This window comes from Diadema setosum, chromosome 21, assembly GCF_964275005.1.
Source record: "Diadema setosum chromosome 21, eeDiaSeto1, whole genome shotgun sequence".
Taxonomy (NCBI): domain Eukaryota; kingdom Metazoa; phylum Echinodermata; class Echinoidea; order Diadematoida; family Diadematidae; genus Diadema; species Diadema setosum.
In genome coordinates this window covers 21417131-21436075 of record NC_092705.1, presented here as the reverse complement: position 1 = coordinate 21436075, position 18945 = coordinate 21417131, and the positions used below count along the sequence as shown (strand labels likewise).

The window sequence follows — 18945 nt, the reverse complement described above, 5'->3', positions numbered from 1 at the left end:
AGATTTGTGTGTATTCACTTCAGCCTGTTGTTACACCACATTGACACATCAGTTTAGGGTTGTAATACTTACAAAGACTCGGTGTAATATTCTACAAATAAAACATCTCAAAGTTCACCAAAGCCAGCTCTATACTTATTTTGTAGAGTGTTCGAATTGAATGCAAAACTGTCAGAACCATTGTACTGGCATTGACAGTTGTTCTCTATTGGTATCACATAGGAAGCCCCCTTGAGACCAAAGTTCGCGTTATGAAGAACAGACGAGACCCACTGATGGCTCTGTTTGCTGGATCAATTGTGCGTAATAAGTTTGTAGACATGTCAACAGAGCAGTTGTTATGCCACGTCATCATACGGATATAAACAGGCACACTCGTATTAAAGCTGTTTCATTGAGCATTATTTCATCAGTGGCTCACCTGTGAAGGTTAAATTGCTGGTTAGTATACCACCCATCAACAAAAATGTTTGCACTACCTTGTATTCCCATTGTAAGCGTTTGCATTGTATAATGATTGTGAGATTGGATTTAAATTGTAGTCCAAGTTGTGAATGTTACCTACAGTAGGTACTGTAGGTACGGTACTGTATCTGTGTCCTTGCAATTTTATGTACTTATTAACTGTAAAGCAGGTCTTGTTTTCTGTGAGTTCTGTGGAATGGAGAATCCTGCAGTGGTGCCAATATTGAATGAGACTCTTGCCTCTGTGTGCCATTGAATGCACGTAAATCAGGGAATACAGTGTATACTTTTGTGAGCCAGCGCTGCTTGTTGTATTGCACAATGTACTGTATGGTGTGACTTACCATTAAGGAAATTGCTAGTGTGTTACATCAGGCATACCGAACAGCACGGCGTCAAAACACAAACACATACAGAGAATCAAGTGCATAGTTCAAGCTGAGGTCATTCATACACATGTACTCAGTATTCATGTACATCTATAGGCAAGTGTGGCCAGAATATAATGCTACTGCTCAGTAGCAGATATACAAATTGTACACTATGTACAGCTGTAAATAGGCCTGCATGTATGTAATGAATGTGTGGAAATCATTGATGCCACGAACAAGAGGATATTTTGCCATTGCCCTATGTGTCATTGCTTGTTATGTTTACAAATTATGTTATGTGTGTACACATGGTTTGCAAAATGGTGTCATTGGATGCACATACTGTAGTAGGGGTTGGTAGACTGACAATAGTATGAGAAGAAAAGTAAGCAGGAATTACAGTAATACCAAGTTTCCAGGGGAAACCACTTACACTTGACTGAAATTGAAACTCGGTAATTTGTAACTCAGTAATTTGAAACTCAGTATTTCCAGTAATATACGGTAACGCTGGCTGTTCAGTATACTTGAATACTCAAATGGCCATTTGGGCTTTGGGGAGAGTTGTACGTAGGCCTATGCTCTGTAATGTCTTGTGGGGCCATATTCATCCAAGCAGAAACTTTTATTTTATGTAAAATGCGAAAGAACAATGAAATAATGATTAGTAATAATAAGACGAATGAGGCATTTTTTGTTAGTACTGGTGTCCATATTAACTGTTTGCAGTTACTGTTATTTTCATTTTTTTTTTTCTAGATATCAAGGCACTTATGGCTGTGGGAATTTTAAATTGAATCATATTACAGAATATCTGGTCTCCAAACTGAGCTCTGTTGATCTGGTGAACATGATGTTAGTAGCATGGTATTCCTCTATGTTGAATATGAAATGCTGCTTAATTTTTCCTTTTCTCAAGATTAAGATTTTATTCAAGTGTCTCTTGTAAAGATCTTCTAATCATTTTGTTTTTTACCTCTTTACACAAACACACAAAAAGTTTCATATTTGTGTTACAAATTGTAATTGAAGAAATATAGCAAAGTTTGTTTTTGAGTGAGCTACACTCATTAGCCCGAATTCACGAAGGTGGCACAAAAGAAACCATGGTTTAAACCATGGACAAAAACCATGGAGTGCCAAGTGTCGCACGGAATATTTCGTTACGAAATTGGTCATTTCGTCAACAAAATGACTGTTTCGTTAACAAAATTATCATTTCGTGGACGAAATGTTCATTTAGTTACAAAATGGTGTCATTTCGTTACAAAATAATCATTTCATCGACGAAATGACCAATTTCGTAACGAAATATTCCATGCGACACTTGGCGCTCCATGGTTTTTGTCCATGGTTTAAACCATGGTTTCATTTGTACCACCTTCGTGAATTCGGGCCATTGTGTACAGTGCGATATGTAGGTTGACATCTTCATGTGATCTGTGTGCATCAAACTGATTGCAATTTGTTTTTGTGTAAAATGTTTGCCTGCCAAATTCATTGTCATATAATGTAAGGCCATAAATGACAGTCAAAAGATCGTAACCTTCTATTACTGTACCATATAGGCCCTATGTACAATGTGGTAGTTGCCTTCTGGCGCATTTTAATTTTTTTTTTTTTTTAAACACAACATTCTTTTGAAACTAAATGTCGCTTGAAGTGTGATACTCATGGATTGCATTACATTCCAAGGAATTAAGCCTCAATTTGACCTTTCGTTGACATTTCATTCTATGTCTGGTGATGTGATGTGTGCAGGCTTATTTTTGTGCATTATAAAGGAATGCTGTAATGGCACTAGATACATTCACAATTATAGTATCAACAAAGACATTAGCTCTATAGGGATTAGATTTGAACGTGGATGTCGTCATTTTTTTTTTTTTTTCATTTTCATTTGTTAGTTGAATTCTATTGTTGCCGTTTTGTTTTTTGTTTTGTTATTTTTTTTTTTTTAACATATCCTGTCCGGAAATATTTGCAGAGGTGCTGTTTAAGTAGATTTGTGTTGATAACAGGTTGCCAAAGGTCAGTTTTAGAGGACTTTGCCATTTATGACATTTTGGACGAGAGTACCAGTAAGCACTGCACATGTACAGTTTCTCTTTACAAAATGTGGTATACAGTGTAGATCTTCAAAAAGTATGTGTGTTATTGTTATGAATCCAAAATTCTTTAACACTTCCATGCATGAAAGTATTCTTTCATAACAGTATTGGAATTAGAGTTGCCCAGATTTGCATTTTGTAAAGCAAGACATTATCTGAACTTCATAGGCTGCACCACTGGTAAGATATCTTCTGTGCATTGGTTGCTCGATTGGATCACTAAACAGCCCACATCGGTTGTCAACATTTTGTCACATTAAATGCATACCTCGAAATTATTAAATGGTGATTCAGTATAGTGCAACTGGGGAAATACTGGGTTTGTATCATTCTCTGGACCTGAACAATTTGGCCCAAATTCACGAAGGTGGTACAATCTTGTCCATGGTTTAAACCATGGACAAAGACCATGGGGCGCCAAGTGTCGCATGGAATATTTTGTTACGAAATCGGTCATTTTGTCGACAAAATGACCATTCGTTAACGTAATGTCATTTCGTTACAAAATGATAATTTCGTCAACGAAGCAATTGGGTGATTTTCAGGCAATTTTCCAGCATGCATAGGCCTACGTATGGGTTGAAATCATTAATCTCTATGGAAGAGCAAGATCATCTGTGCAAAATAGCTGCTTGGTGGAGGTCTGCGCTCTCAGAATGCTTTCCTAGTTTGAAGTGATTTAGTAATTTTCTTGCAGAAAAAAAAAAAAAATTAAAGCTGCATCCTTAAAGGGTGTGTACAGTTCTGGTTGAGGTGAAGATTTAGCTTTTAACGTTTTGCGAGATATTCAGAAACCACTCTATGAGATGTCAAAGAGCATGCAATTCTAAGGGGTATCAAAAATTTATTTGATGAAAATCGGTTTGGAAATGGCTGAGATATCCAAAAACAAGGTGAAACAAAGAGATCCTAATAAAAGGTGTGGCCTGTCGCCTTTTATTATTATCAATTTTTTGGATATCTCGGCCATTTGAAAACCAATGTTCATCAAATAAACATTGAATCCTTCTTAGAATTACATGCTCTTTCATATTTCATAAGGGGTTTCTCATTATCTCACTTCTGAATGTTCAAAACATGAATCCCCACCTCAACCAGTACTGTACAGTCCCTTTATAAATCTCTATACCATCCCTTGAAATTCCAAACACTGCACTTGAAGCATCACAGAAAGTCATGAAATTTTGTAGCTGATCCCTGAGTGCAGCGTGACGACACCTTCTCCAACAGCAATAGAGATCCAAACAGTCTGCACTCTAGCTAGGTGTAGGTTGGATGCCTGTCAATGAGTGCTACACTTCAGACAGTGGCTTTCTCCAGGCCAGCTGGGTTTTCGTGCGTCACTGTACTTGACATGTCGCTGGAGAGAATTCTACGTATTGCAACACTTCTATTCAACCCGATGAAACAAAGGGAATGTTTCAGTTAGCAGTTTTGCCATTCAGAGAAGTATGGGCACTTCTCAGTTGCTGCCTGTTGTTGTATTGAAGTAATTCCAGGAAAGCATTCCATAGATTATTCATAAACACAAGTGTAATGTGTACGCATGATATTGATTACTGTATACGCCAAATATTTCACGAGGTTTTTATTTTCGTGAATTTCATGAGTCAGCTGCTATTCGCGAAATTAAAAACAATATTGACTTTAATACCGGTATGAATGTGACGTACGTATTAACATTTCTCCATTCAGTACATGACTCCACGATTGCGAATTCAACCACTTGTGAAATTGTCGGGAAGTCTTGATTCGCGAAAATTTAGACTCGCGAAATATATGGCATATACAGTATGTATCAGTATATTTTTAGAATTAGCATACCACAGGCAACACTTTAAAACAGTACAAAAGGGACTTGTAGAAAGATAAATCAGAGTCATAGTTAAGTTTTATGGCTTTCATTTTTTTGAATACAATAATATCTCATCATTGGCAGCTTTCCAACTTTGAGAAGCATCAGGTTACAGCTGCCTCAAGTACTGGTCAGTGAGGTCAAATGTTCAAGTTATAAATCACATTTGATGCATGCATGTGTACATTGTAGGTCAGTTGTATCAGAGAACACCCTAACGTATAAAATTTTGCAGTAAAGCTTAAAATATGGAGACATTAGCTCTTTTCTCAATAAACCATAACTGTAGACAGTTTATTTTACAATCAATTTGATAGAATTATTATTTGCATTTTTTTTTAATATTTAACAATACGTGCATTGATCATACTGATAAACATTTTTACATTGATTGTTTCTATCTCAAACTCACATTTTAGAACTATTTTGAAGCACTAAAGCTGGGTTTTTGTTTCATCTGCAAATGGTAAATAGTGCCTTTAATATTTGATCTGTCACTCTTAAATACATAGATGCTAAGAAAATTTATTGTGAAAAGAGGGTTTGCCTTGTGAAAGCAGCCATGTCAAAGAGTTCTGCAAATCAGCAGTATCAATCTAAAAAGTTCAAACATACCATCATCAGGAAAGTTGAGGCTAGTTGAATGGCCTATATTAAAGGGAAGGTAAACCCAAAAAGCAATGTGGATTGAGTAAAAGCAGCAACATTAGTAGAACACATCAGTGAAAGTTTGAGGAAAATCGGACAATTGATGCAAAAGTTATGAATTTTTAAAGTTTTGGCGTTGAAACCGCTGGATGAGGAGACTACTAGAGGATATGACGTATGAGTGGACAACAATACAAAGAATATATGAAGGAAATTCAACAAAAATTCACTTTTCTAGAATTATGAAAGAGCAATGGACCAACCTCTTTCAGAAAGCAGGGGGAATAATTGCTACCCCTAACATATGTCAATATCAAGTTGATGGAATTTGTAATTTTCATGAAAAATGGATTTTTGTAGAATTTCCTTTATATTTTCTTGGTATTGTTGTCCACTCATACGTCATAACCTCTAGTAGTCTCCTCGTCCAGCGGTTCCAACACGAAAACTTTAAAAATTCATAACTTTTGCATCGATTGTCCGATTTTCTTCAAACTTTCACTGATGTGTTCTACTAATGTTGCTGCTTTCACTCAATCCACATTGCTCTTGGGGTTTATCTTCCCTTTAAGAGGTACAACTTTTGTGCCAGTATGTTTAATGTTGCAGGCTGATTTTCATAGCCTGTGTCATTTCTGACCAAGTCTCAAGTACTGTAAGTGGATATTTTCGTATGAGTTATTTTTTGAGCTCAGCCAGGTAAGGTGAGTTTTGCATGTTTTTAATTCTGCAGAATCAAGGCATTGATTATCGTCGGCATGGCAAGCACAAATATTTGTGTGCTTTTTATTGTTGCGCTAGTTTCTAGTTGTGAGGAATGTGTTAAGATTTCAACTGCGCGAAAATTTCCACTTTCACAGTAGCACATGTAATTTGCTTGATCACAAAAAATACAGGGACCATACTGTTCATGTCTCCAGCCTACTTTTTACCGACATACACTGTACTGTAAAAGTGGTTTCTTTCGTGGTGGTTTTATTTTCGCTTGTTATTGTTACAACGCTATTGCGCACATGCACACACGAAGATTCCTCGCATTGAGTGTATGTTGATGGTCAACACACACACAGCGATACCGCGCAATGTAGGCACAAGCATGTTATTAAGTACTCGAGAGACGAGATTTCAGGTAAGCCTGCATTTAATTTTAATTTCTATTCAATAAATAAAAGAATAATTGGATTATAGTTTTGGTTTTCATATTCAAAATAAAACAGTTTTTGCCGACTGTGAATTCACAGATTTTGCCGACCGTGAATTTAAACACACGCGAAAAAGTCGGCACCAATGGAAACCGCGAAAGTATCTGTACGCGAAAGAAACCACTTTTACAGTTTGTGAAGGTAGCTTGCGCAACATGCATCAGCTCCCTCTTTTAAGAGGGAAAATGAAGGAAGTTATGTATCTGATGTAATTTAAGGAGAGCCCTGGAGAAAATAATTCTCAAGAGACAAATTTCTGTCATCGACGTGTCTAAGCCAAAACTTTTCAAAGCCATTATCGGGTTGACATAAATATGACATTTCACTGCTTAGTGCAATCATAGAACCATTCACATTGGGCTTGAAAACCTTGGAAGTTAGAAAACTTCATCGTGCACATGGCAGATTGTTGTTAACGTGCTTCCCTGCACATGTCAGATTGTCGTTAAGGGTGTGGGAATGCGCATAGGGTTAACAACATTCTACCATGCGCAGGGAAGCATGTTTACGACAATCTGCCATGCACACGACAACTTGTTAAGTTGGAATGGGATAAGTTGCAAAGCAACTGTCTGAATTCCATCTGAAACATCGCATGTAACTTGCAATTGTCTGAATGCATAGTGGCAAAAGATGTTTTGTAATTCAGTGGAAAAACACAGCAGAAAAAAAAAATGAATTTGGTCACATGACTTCTGTATGTGCTCTTCCTCCAGCGTGTGTTGAGCAGGTAGGTGAGAACTGGGCATGCACGGTGCTTCTAGAAACTTTGTGATTTTCTCATCAGAGCTAACATTCTGAATTTGCGGAGTAATGAGGATGTGTAGTGTAAAACATTAGTTTTAATGTCACTTTATTTTTGGGTTGTAATTAATGGGAATGATTGTCTTGATGAATTATTTTCATATGGCCTTGAAGTTGCAAATGTTCTATGTCAGAATTCAATAAGGTTTGCTTAGAGTTCTTGCCATTGCTTTACACACATGTGCAGTCCTTTTAATGCAGTTGAAAAGTTTTTGAAACTCATGATTTTGAAGTACAGAAGTTGAAAAAATTTTAATTTGCATTTATGATATGAGTGCAAAATCCATTTGTATACTATATTTAAGAAGAATTGACAAAGTGAAATGCAATGAGAATAATCCTTGGTTGCTTTCTTTGTTTTTGTAGAGTTTTGACATTATGTAATAGAAAATATATATTTGAATGCAACAAGTCTCTCATGCCTTATGCCATGAAATTCTGTCTGCTCTTGCAGGTCCAACGCTAGTCCAACTCCTTTGCAATTCCCCCAGTCCTCCTCCCATCCACATGGTGAAGACCGGACACGGTCCTGTCACCATGGCGAACAACATCCCACTCCAGGCGCCCGCGCCGATGCAGTCCATGCCCCTTCAGCCACCGGTACAGGACGGCAGGGAGACCATCAACCCGGCGGCTGTCTACCAGAACCACAACCAGGCACCGGCCACAGCGCCGGTGCCCCAGCAGATGTACCAGCCACCAATGTTCCAGCCGCCCCCTCCTGGTAACCAAGGGGTGTACCCCCCTCATATGATGCCAGGCTATCCTAATGCCACAGGACTCCCTGCCCACATGCCCCACCATGTCCCCACAGTGTTCATGGGTACAGGTGGTGTTCACCCCACCAACATGCACATTCAGCGGTTCCACGGTTCATGTAACTCCAACCATCAACATCAGACACATCAGGGCTCCAATGGTGACCTATCACCCCGCCAAGGTGGGTTTCATGCTCTTCTGTCGCATAAATGTCTGTCTCCATCTCTTAATCTTTCCTGTCACAACCTTTAGCAGCTCTCGGATGGAAGGTATCGGGATGGAATTGCAAACACAAACATAGGAGCTCATCAAAGCTGGTGAATGGCAGCATATAATGAATGTTTTGCGCTTACAGGCAATTTCATATTCGGGCATGTCAGAATCCAACTATGAAATCCTACACAAACACAAATTTGAGCTCTCCTCATATTCATCCCGTGGATGTAATTCATGTTACGGTAACAAAGTGTCCCAAGAAAATCAAAAGGTTTTCTGCAAAGGAAACATGTACACTTGTAGCTGCCCAAGTTACGAGCAGTTGGTAAATTTGAAAGAATGGGGTTGTGTTTGTGTGTTAATATGCATAGCATAATAAAAGTTGTTGATCACAGTGGGACATATTGATAAATTTTACAAAGTTTTGATTCAGATGTTTCAATAGTGCATAGTATGGTGATTGAAAGTTAGTGTTAATCATTTCTGTCCCTGATTCCTACCCAAAGATTTTATTCCATGGTGTGAAGAATGCAACTGGTTTACAAGGATTTCTACTCAACAGTACAATTGTTAATCCCTCCATTAAGTCAATTTGGGAATGAAACAAAGTTCACAGAAAGATTTGACTTCCAAAACTCTGAAAGCAGAACATCTGTCATTCATCATTCCAGTTTTAATAGCCATTTTGAAAGTATTGCATGCGCTTGGTTATCACATTTTATTTAAAGTGTGTTGCATGTTAAATTCAATTTCTGCTCACCGCGATTTACGATTTGGGCCATTTCACTTCACTCTACATTGTATGAGGCAGACATCCACGTGCATTCGAAATGCAATGGTGATACATGACTGGTATCCTGGCGTGCTTGGTCAATATCATCACATTTGGTACCTCCCCCTTCCCTCAGCCCTGGTCTGTCTCAATTTTTATCCTGTATCCTCCATATGGGTTAGCCGGGAGTAGCTAGTCTAGCTCTATTTCTGTCATTTCCCAACTGAAAACGTCCTACCAAGGGGCATGAAGCTCATCTTTACCTGATATATCTGCATACAGTCATCTTCAGCTTTCTGTCTTTTTGTTGGTAGAGAAAAAGCCCAAGGACGAAAAAAGAAAGAATGAAAAAAAAGAGTGCTTTGAGATAAACTGTCTTAAATTTGCTATTGGTGACTGCCTTAGATAAGTGCAGAGCTCCCAAGTTTCACTGATTCTGCAGGGAGCTCCCTGGAAACATAATAACCTCATTTTAACCTAAAAGGAGAATGCAGAGGCTATCCTGATTTGAGAGTTGTTTGTGCCCATTGAGATACATATATCTCAATGGCAGTGTATACAAGGAACTCCCTGATCGCATTTTGGAACCCCCCTGATTTTGATATGTGGATGTTGGCAGTCCTGTTGAGAACCCGTTCTGGATATTGTGTGGAGTTGCATTATAAACATGTATGGCAAATTGCAAAACCTCATGTGAGACCGTACAGTTTGTTTCATGGTTGAACCTCAGACATGGGATGCAGTGACTGTGTGTTTGCGACCTGATATTGCAAATATGATTATTTGTGATTATGATGCATTAAACATTTACACAAGTGTGCAAGTCTATGCATGTACATTTTCAGGGTGCCTCTACCATCCTGAGAATTTCGTGGAACAGTTCCAGTATCAGTTGCCAATGCACTTTGCAATTTCTGAGCCAAGCTCGTAATAGATACAATCGAAATTTCAATCAAAAGTGCCAAAGAGAGCTCCCAATACCGCCTTGAAAAGTAGGAGACCTTTCTTTGCAAGTCACCTTGTAAAGAGCTTAGCTCACTGCTGTACAAGGACATTCTGCCTGACAAGCTTTTATTTCAGGGAAGGCCTCTGCAGCTAGATACAGCTATAGTCACCTAAAATGACTTACAGTTACCATTTTCTCTTCAGTGTATCACCACTATCTACTTAGGCCTATATACTGTATACGCCATATATTTAGCGAGTATAATTTTTGGCGAATCAGGACTTCTGAACAGTTTCATGTCTGGTTGAATTCGCCCATCCATTCACATATGATAGAAGTGCCAAGAGTTCTGTATGCTAAACTGTACTGTCACACACCTTTTTCATGTACTTAAGCATGTTGCATTCATGTAGGGATCAGAGTTAAAGTTTTGGCATATTGGTGAATTCATGAATACCACTCAACTCACAAAATTCATGAAAATAAAAGCCCCATGAAAATATGACACATACATTATGTAAATGATCAGTGGTCAAGTTCAGGAGATAGTTAAGTTTATAACTCTATCACAGCTCCAGTGAGGTACAAGTGCAAAGGAGTATCAAATTCATTGTTACAATTTACAATGTAGTGCCAACTTCGATGAAATGTCCAATGATATCAATTCATCTGCCTATCTCCATTCTACCTGGTAAGTAGTCACAGCTTCAGTGTCGACAAAAAAAGCCACAACAAAATGATAATTTCATTGTATAGAAAGAGTTGCATCTTTCACAATCTTATCAAAACCTTATCTACCCTCCATTCCCCTTCCTTTTTAACTGCTTGTCTAAATATAGAACATTGAGGATTAGTAAAGCCCTAATGGTGACCTAACAGTTTTCGAGGATCTTTGACTTGATTGTGTAATGACCTTAGCATGACCCTGTCTACTCCCCCCCCCCCCCCCCACCTTCTTTTTTTGTTAATTGTGAAAGTGAGACCGTGCTTGGGCACCGTGTGTAGTTAGAGGTTAGGTTTGCCCAACGTTCCCAAAAATTCTTGAAGATTCTTAAAGATTAAACGTTCTGAAAGATTAGCTTGAATTTTTAAATGTCAATGACTAGCTCGTAGTTTAGCGCAGTGTAGACCCTCTTGAAAGTTAGCAATTAAGATCAGTTGATGATGAGAACCACAAGATTTCTTAGGGTATACACTCTGTCCATGAGCCATGAGGCATCCCCACTCTTACTTTAGCATTGTGTTTACATAATACTGTATACGCCATATATTTCATGAGTCTAAATTTTCGTGAATCGGGACTTCCCGACAATTTCGCGAGTGGTTAACTTCGCGATCGTGGAGTCCTGTACTGAATGGAGAAATATTTTATGCGTATGTCACATTCATATCGGCATTAGAGTCAATATTTTCGCGTGTTTTTGATTTCGCGAATAGCAGCTGACTCGCGAAATTCGCGAAAATAAAAACCTCGCAAAATATTCGGCGTATACAGTAATCAATGAAGACAAAAATTAGTGTGACCTCTCAGCGAATCCAAACCCCTCATAACTTCTGGTTCAACCTCTAGTGCCTGTTATCTACTGCTGGATTGTCTCACATTATCTGGTTTATTGCTAGTGCTGCGTGTATTATTTCTTTCAGTTCTGTGGTTAAATCATTGAGTGTATGGTGCTCTCCTGGAATGTTTAATCGTGAAGACTAATTATTGTGCGTAATAGTTAAAAACTATACAAGTTAATCATCAAAGTGTAAAACTTTGTGTAAGATTACAGTCATCGTGTGAACCAGTTGTAACTAATCATGATTAGTGCTTCATTCTCCCTTGGGGTGGATTACCTTTCTGTCCATTATGCTCATTAGATAGCTGACAGTCTCAGAGGATTTTCGGTTGGGTTGTTGTGACCATTGCAGAAGAACTTTATCTATTGAATTCTGTGCATATATTTCATGAGGTACTTTCATTATTTTCAGTTAACAATTGAAGTAGAATATGGTGTAACAATGACAGATCTGTACATCTCACAAATGCGTTGTTGAGCCCTCTTTAATAGCTAACATCCATGGGTAGTATTGATAGAGGATACTTAAAAGGGAAACTATGACATGGTCACACAAACTATAGATGATAACAATCCAGAACTGTTTTTTGTGAATGTACAATTGTACTAATCGTAAAGTTTTGATAGTTAGAGCTCTTTTGCCAAGAAATAGAAATTACTTTTTCCGATCAAAATTTCCTGAGGCAGTGCTGTAATTATTTCTCAACTCATCTATCACAGCATGATGAAAGCTAACTATAATTTTACAACTAAGTGTATTCTTACTGTAAGATTGTTGTAGGTGCATTGCAAACTCAGTACAATAGTTGCTATATTTGATGATTACGATTCTCCATAAAAATGATGAAGATGATAAAAAATCTCCATGAAAAATGATGGCTCGTCTGTATTAAATGCAACCCATGCCAAGAATCATTATGGAACACATTAACAATAAATGAAATTGAGCCATTTTCCCCCTAAAATTGCCCACATCCCAATAAGTTGTTTCTTTGCAGTTTTTCTGCTAGAATTGTGATGCAAGATAATAGAATGGAATACAGGAGAAGCGAAAATGGAAAATCCCTTGAAGTCAGGTGTCCCAATCTTTATGACTTCCGCACCGTGCTATTGTACTTTAATAAGTGAGACCTTGATATGCACAGCGACAACTGTCATTAGCCATGGGGTGGGATGGACAAGCTAAATCACCTGATCTGTTCTCAAACAAATGAATGCATATAAAATAGTACCCTGATCTACTAGTAATATAAAACTTGCCAGATATGATCTCATGCCAGGTTATTTTTGCAAGCTGTTCATTTCATGAAAAGCAGTAGACTTGTTAAAATTTGTGGGGGAAAAAAAAAGAATATGTAGTGCATGTACAGTCAGTGAGAAAACCATGATGTTGTGACTTCTCATTTGAGATGACTTGGTGATATAAAATCTTGGTGATATAAATAGTTGCAGTGACAACATACAAGGCGAAAAATATAAGAAGCTAGAAAATATATTCCTCTGTACACATGCATGCATACATACATTTGTATGTACATACAGGGAGAGATAGGTGTAGATAATATTTTCTTTTCCCCTTCATGGATACATGAAACTTGTCTTACATTTCGATGAGCCTGAGAGTCTTTTACAATGTGTGTCATCGCTCACTAGTCTGTAGCTTTTCTTTTTCTCCATTTTGATGTGGAGCATTCTAACGAAAGAGTCAAAATGTGGAAAAGATGGATTTTTACCACTAAGCCAGTGCTTTGTGAGTTTGTCACAGTTTTAAACTGTTTCACAACAGTGTGGGCCTGTCTTTGATGCATGGAATCCTCACACTTCCTGTCCCATTTGTGTGATGATGTAACATCCAGGAAATGCCTTTGACAGGCAAGATCTCTTAAACTGCTGATTAAAACCTTTCCGATTATTAGTTTACTTGCTGTCTACCGCAGTTACCTCATTGTGCACACTTTTGTACTTGAAATGCCAAGCATATGATTTGACGCCAACATCCAAAGCCTTCTACACATACACATACATTGAAAGGGAGATGGAGCAAATAAAAATTCAGAAGTGCATACGAGTAGTTAGTTGTTCAATCCAGTACAGTAACATTGCAGTCAGAGTAGAAAAGTTTGAGTGGAAAGTTTGAGTGGAAAGTTTGAGCAGAATCAAGCAAGTAACAAGTAAGTTAGAAGCCCTATCAAGAAATGATAATGATAATGGCATGAATTCTATAAATGTATCATTTCTTAAATATGAAAGAGAATGATATTCAACTAAGGTTTCTTCGTGGAAACTCAAGTATGCGAAGTCGGTACTATGAATTAAATGCTCTAGACTATTCCTGGGTTTGAAGTTGAAGCAAGCTTGCTCCATTATGTGAATACTGTAAATGTCAAAAGGTCCTTGATTGACAGATCTATATAACATGCAAACAGTGTAGAAGGATTGCATCAGACTCTGGCGCACACAACGTGCCCTTTAATCTGAATTGCGCTGCAACAAGTACCGTAGGTGATGTTTCTAAATGTAGAAAGTAGACTTTGGTATCAGTGCTTGAGAGACCCCCTCAGCCCCCTAATGAGACATGCCTACATCCCTCCGTCCGTGTGTGCCAAGTTTTTCTGCCTTTCCTACACAGTGTGTGCCTCTCGTCCGCAGACACATTTCCGGTGCATTTCCCTGCTCCCTCCCCCTCCTTCCACAACCCAAAGATATTGGCCATTACCATCGTGTGAGGGAGGCGGTATCATCCATTTTTTGACGTCATCGTTGCCAATTACTCCCCACTTCCAATACTGTTGACAAACAAAACCGGCCCAATAACGACGCCCTTGTCCCAAATTGCACAAAGTGCAATGAAATTATGATAGTGCTACAGAAGGGTAGTGTGGCCAGACTTTTTTTTTTCTTCCATTTATAGCGGGGTTTTTCTTCTTCATATTGATGATATGCAATTCATGAAATTTACGAAAGTATGAGCTGCTAGCAATATACTCAGTACTCTACACAAGGAGACAGGGCTGATATTGGCAAACGTTGTGAAATTGACTTGTAAATGGTAATCAAGTTGTTTTGTACTCCCTGTGAACAGAGAGATGATATTTCGATCTGACCCATTTAATGGAGAGGGTGGGGTTGTAGCAGGGGTACAGATGTGCTGGTGGGGAGGGGGGAGGGACTCTTGACAGAGAGTTATAAATGTGGTCAGTGACATTTTCGCCCTCAAAGAGAAGGCAGGCGAGACAAAGTCGATGTCCTGATCTGCTTACTGCCAGACAGGGGATTTGTGCTTTGCTTAGGATAAACATTGGGATGAAATGTATCTTAAAAGGGGGCTTTTAGGGGGGTTTTGATGATCACTCGAGTGTGCTCCACTAACTTCTAGCTTCCTGAACACACATGCACTATGCATGAATGAGCTCCTACGTTTGTATGTGTGCAGGCAAGACGCAATGGTATTAATGTGGAGTTTTGAGATACATTGTAGAGGTTATCCGTGTCAGAGGTACCGATTTGTTACACATCAAACAAAAAACCCAAAAAATGGCGCTGAATCTGACTGACATGATGAAAAAGCAAACAGGTCTTTGGTGTCTAATTTTGATTTGTTTATTTATTCATTCATTTATTTATTTGTTCATTCATTCATATATATATATATATATATATATATATATATATATATATATATATATATTATTTATTTATTTATTTATTCATTCATTTGTTTGTTATCCTGGCTTTTGGAGGCAGTGTTTACTAGGGGCAATAAGGAAGATTTTTTTCTTTTGGGAGGGGGGGAAGGGAAAGGGCAAATCTTCATAAATGTTGATAATGGCTAAAATTGATGCCATATGCCATATATTTTGTGCTCAGTTGAATTTGTCATCAAGAACCTCAGCAGTGGATTGAGAAGGATGTGTATGTGTAATCCAAGGAGCAAAGTTGCAGCAATGTACAGTGCATTTCTGCTGGGGGGGAGGGCAATGTTTTTGCAAGTAGTGAATTTTTTAATTACCCACCATATCAGTCAATGCAGGAAATTAAAGAAAATAAAAATACAGCAAAAACTTTACATGGAAAGGGTGTTTGAATGGCTCTTTCCGAAAGTTACAAGTATGCAAACTTGTGATGCCCTGCATCTTATCAGATTTGACTGTGTCATATCCCCAGATGAAAACCCATTCTCAGAAGTAGTGATATCACCCTTTCAGAGAATGTCATCATGCTTCAAATGTTGGCCTTGCACATTATATATGCATCTTGTGCTTGTGTTTTTGTTGCTAGGACTTTGTTGTTACAGAGTTTGTAGGAATAATTGGACAGGACATTGATCTTTTTCTGTGGGAAGTACTTCAGTAGTGGCCATGAATGAAATGTGATGGTAGAATTCTGTAAATGGATGAAGTAACGACACTCAAACCAGTATGGAGGGCAAATCAAGCATGTGATAGCTATTTTTAAAGAAACTGGTGGTTTGTTATGCTTTTGTGCTATTGTAAAATGATAAGAGTTATTGTAAAGTGCATGGGCAACACTTATTTGTTATGTGTTCAATAGAAGCTTCATTATTATGATGATGATGATGAAGTGACATAATTGCATTCACAGTTATTATGATCATGCTATCCATGACTGAAGAAAAAAAAATGCTAGGAGCTTCTAGTAGACTTCTACATATTTAAAGTGAGTGAAATAGGGACTGTGAAAGGCAGTCCCTAATTCATCTTGAGACTCCACTGTTGTCATTGTAGTGAACATTGAGCTGACTTAAAGTTGTACTAGATGAGTGTGAACTTTACTATTGCATGGTAATCGAACATGATCTGTTAATGAACTTTATTAGGTAAAGGCCTTTGCAAAAGAGGACTTTTACACCCATCCAATATTTCAAGAAACTTGTGAGGGAGGGATGGGATGCCAACAAGGAAAATTAATGCTGTTTAATCGTTTTCATGGAAACATTAGCTGAAGGCACCAGCAAGGCCTACATAAACATGGCTAGATGAAACATTATAGGCCTATGTGATGACCTGAAATGTGTTTGGAATTTTACCTCCGCCAAGGAGGTTGTGTGTTTGCCGGCATCGGTTTGTTTGTCTGTTTGCTTGTCTGTCTGTGTGCAAAATAGTTCCAAAAGTTATAAATGGATTTTGATTTTGAATTTTCAGGAAAAGTTGATAATAACTCAAGAAACAGAGGATTGAATTTTGGTGGTGAGATTGTGTTTACTATCTGGATCCAGGATTTTTCTTTTTTTTTAAAGGATTCTTTATCATTAGGAAATAGGACCATTTTGAGCATGTGTGTATATACAACAGTGATAGAAATGGGAATTCAAATTCTAAGGGTATGTTTTGATGGTCAAGGAATGCAGCAGATGATGTAAGCATACAGATAGGGCTCTAGTACAGGGTGGAAATCACGATAGACAAAGTGTTGTGTGGGAAGTGCACATGAGCAGTTTTTCAGAGGAGGTCTGCATTCTCTGGGTGCATTTCAAGTTTCATATAGGAGTGCATTGTTATGAGGGAAGTCATGTAGGTCATCCTAATTTTCTGGGTAAGAGAGGATGGAGGGAGGGGGGAGATGAGGGTTACAAATTATTAGACATTATACCAGAACATGATACCCCAGTCATTAGTCTCCCCCCTCCCCCAGCTACTGTAGTCAGAAAATGTGGCGGCCATGCCATCTACTGAGGAGCATCCTACTCTTCTTGGAATGCATGGGTATGGCAGTCAAAAGCCCTGCAGGAGTTCATTCATGTATGATGAACAACATTATTAAAGGGCTAATGTCCTCTGTTCGTTCAGGCACCCTGTTCAGGCAGCAGGGGGAGGGGGGGGGGTGCAGATGGCTTGAATGTTTGACATGAAGGAATAAATACCAACAGTACTTCTGTTTGCATTATTCGAACTGGATTCGAGAAATCGCTATGTTCAAAACATTATCCTCCATAGAGCTGTGTTGCATTGTTACTTTCTCTTTTTTTATTCATTTATATGCCTAGAGGCTAGCTCCAGACACTACATGTATGTGTAATATGTCCTTGTTAATGGCATCAAACATGTCAAATCTGCAGATTGTATGTTACTTTTAATCCTTTCTATTTTTTTTTTTTTTTAATCTTTGCTTACTCACACAATCCATTGTATAACGTTACCATGTGTCATCTAGTGTTCTACACAGAATTGAGAGGTAGGTTCCAAAAGCTGTCATTGGTGACTATGTGCCAGAGCCTGCATGAAATCTCTCCAAATTGTGGCATTGCATCGTGTTATACGTGATGCAACAAATTATGTCATATTACAGACACATTACTCAGAGGCTGTTGGTCATTTGGGAATTTTTGCATGCATACATGTACATTTGTAGATGTACAACTGAAATAGACAAAGTACAGTAGGTACGTTTGTTTCAGTGCTGATATTGAGAAGTGAGTTTCTGCCAACTGATCTGTGGTTTTCGGCATGACTCACCCCTAGCCCTGGGTAGGCTGGAGGACAGAGCGACACATGGCTAGAGAACTTTTCTAGCTCTGTGGCAATGCATTTAGTGCAGTGAAGACAGTTTGCCTTTTTCCCTCGAGAGTAAACTTTTGTTTGATTCCTCAGGAACTTGTGACAGATCGAGAGTATTTGTGCACTTTGTGGCAAAGGTGCCGGCATTGTTCTTCCGGAAATACACATTGCTGGTTTTTCTGTCATATAATGACTTTTTTTCTTCTTTTTTTAAAGGAAAGACATTAAATGCCATGGCAAAATGTGCAGCTGGAAATATTTTTAAGAGAGAAATGTGCCCCTACTCTTTACAGGAATACAGTCTCCATTTTTCATCAGTATTCTAATGATGATATAATGATAAATAATAATAATAATAATAATTTTGCAGTCCAGAATACATGTCTTTAACAGAATTTGGCCATATTATGAAGAATTTGCCTTTGGTGGTCAGTTTGACATCAATCTAGACTCATGGAATTATAAGGAGCTGCTAAAGGAACATTATCTGTTCGTAAGTTATTATATAATTCGTGGCCTAAAACAGGACATAGCAAAAAAACTGGAAGACAAAATGAATTAAGAAGTCCAAACTAACATACACTGTAAATCCATGATTTTGTCATTTTGAGATATTTTAGGGTCAGCAAAGTCAAACTGCAATGGAATTGTCATATCTGAGACTGCAAATTGACATAAATCATGTTTGTTTCCTTCTTTCCAATGCATGGCTTGAACAT

At 38.2% G+C, this 18945-nt stretch overlaps 1 protein-coding gene across 1 annotated transcript in view; it reads left to right on the top strand.

Moving 5' to 3' along the window:
• Positions 1-18945, top strand: part of LOC140244259 (fibronectin type-III domain-containing protein 3A-like) — a 174389-nt gene that overhangs the window by 53869 nt on the left and 101575 nt on the right. Inside the window, 1 exon segment of the mRNA XM_072323898.1 lies at positions 7911-8396. Within this exon segment, the coding sequence (XP_072179999.1) occupies positions 7911-8396 (486 nt within the window).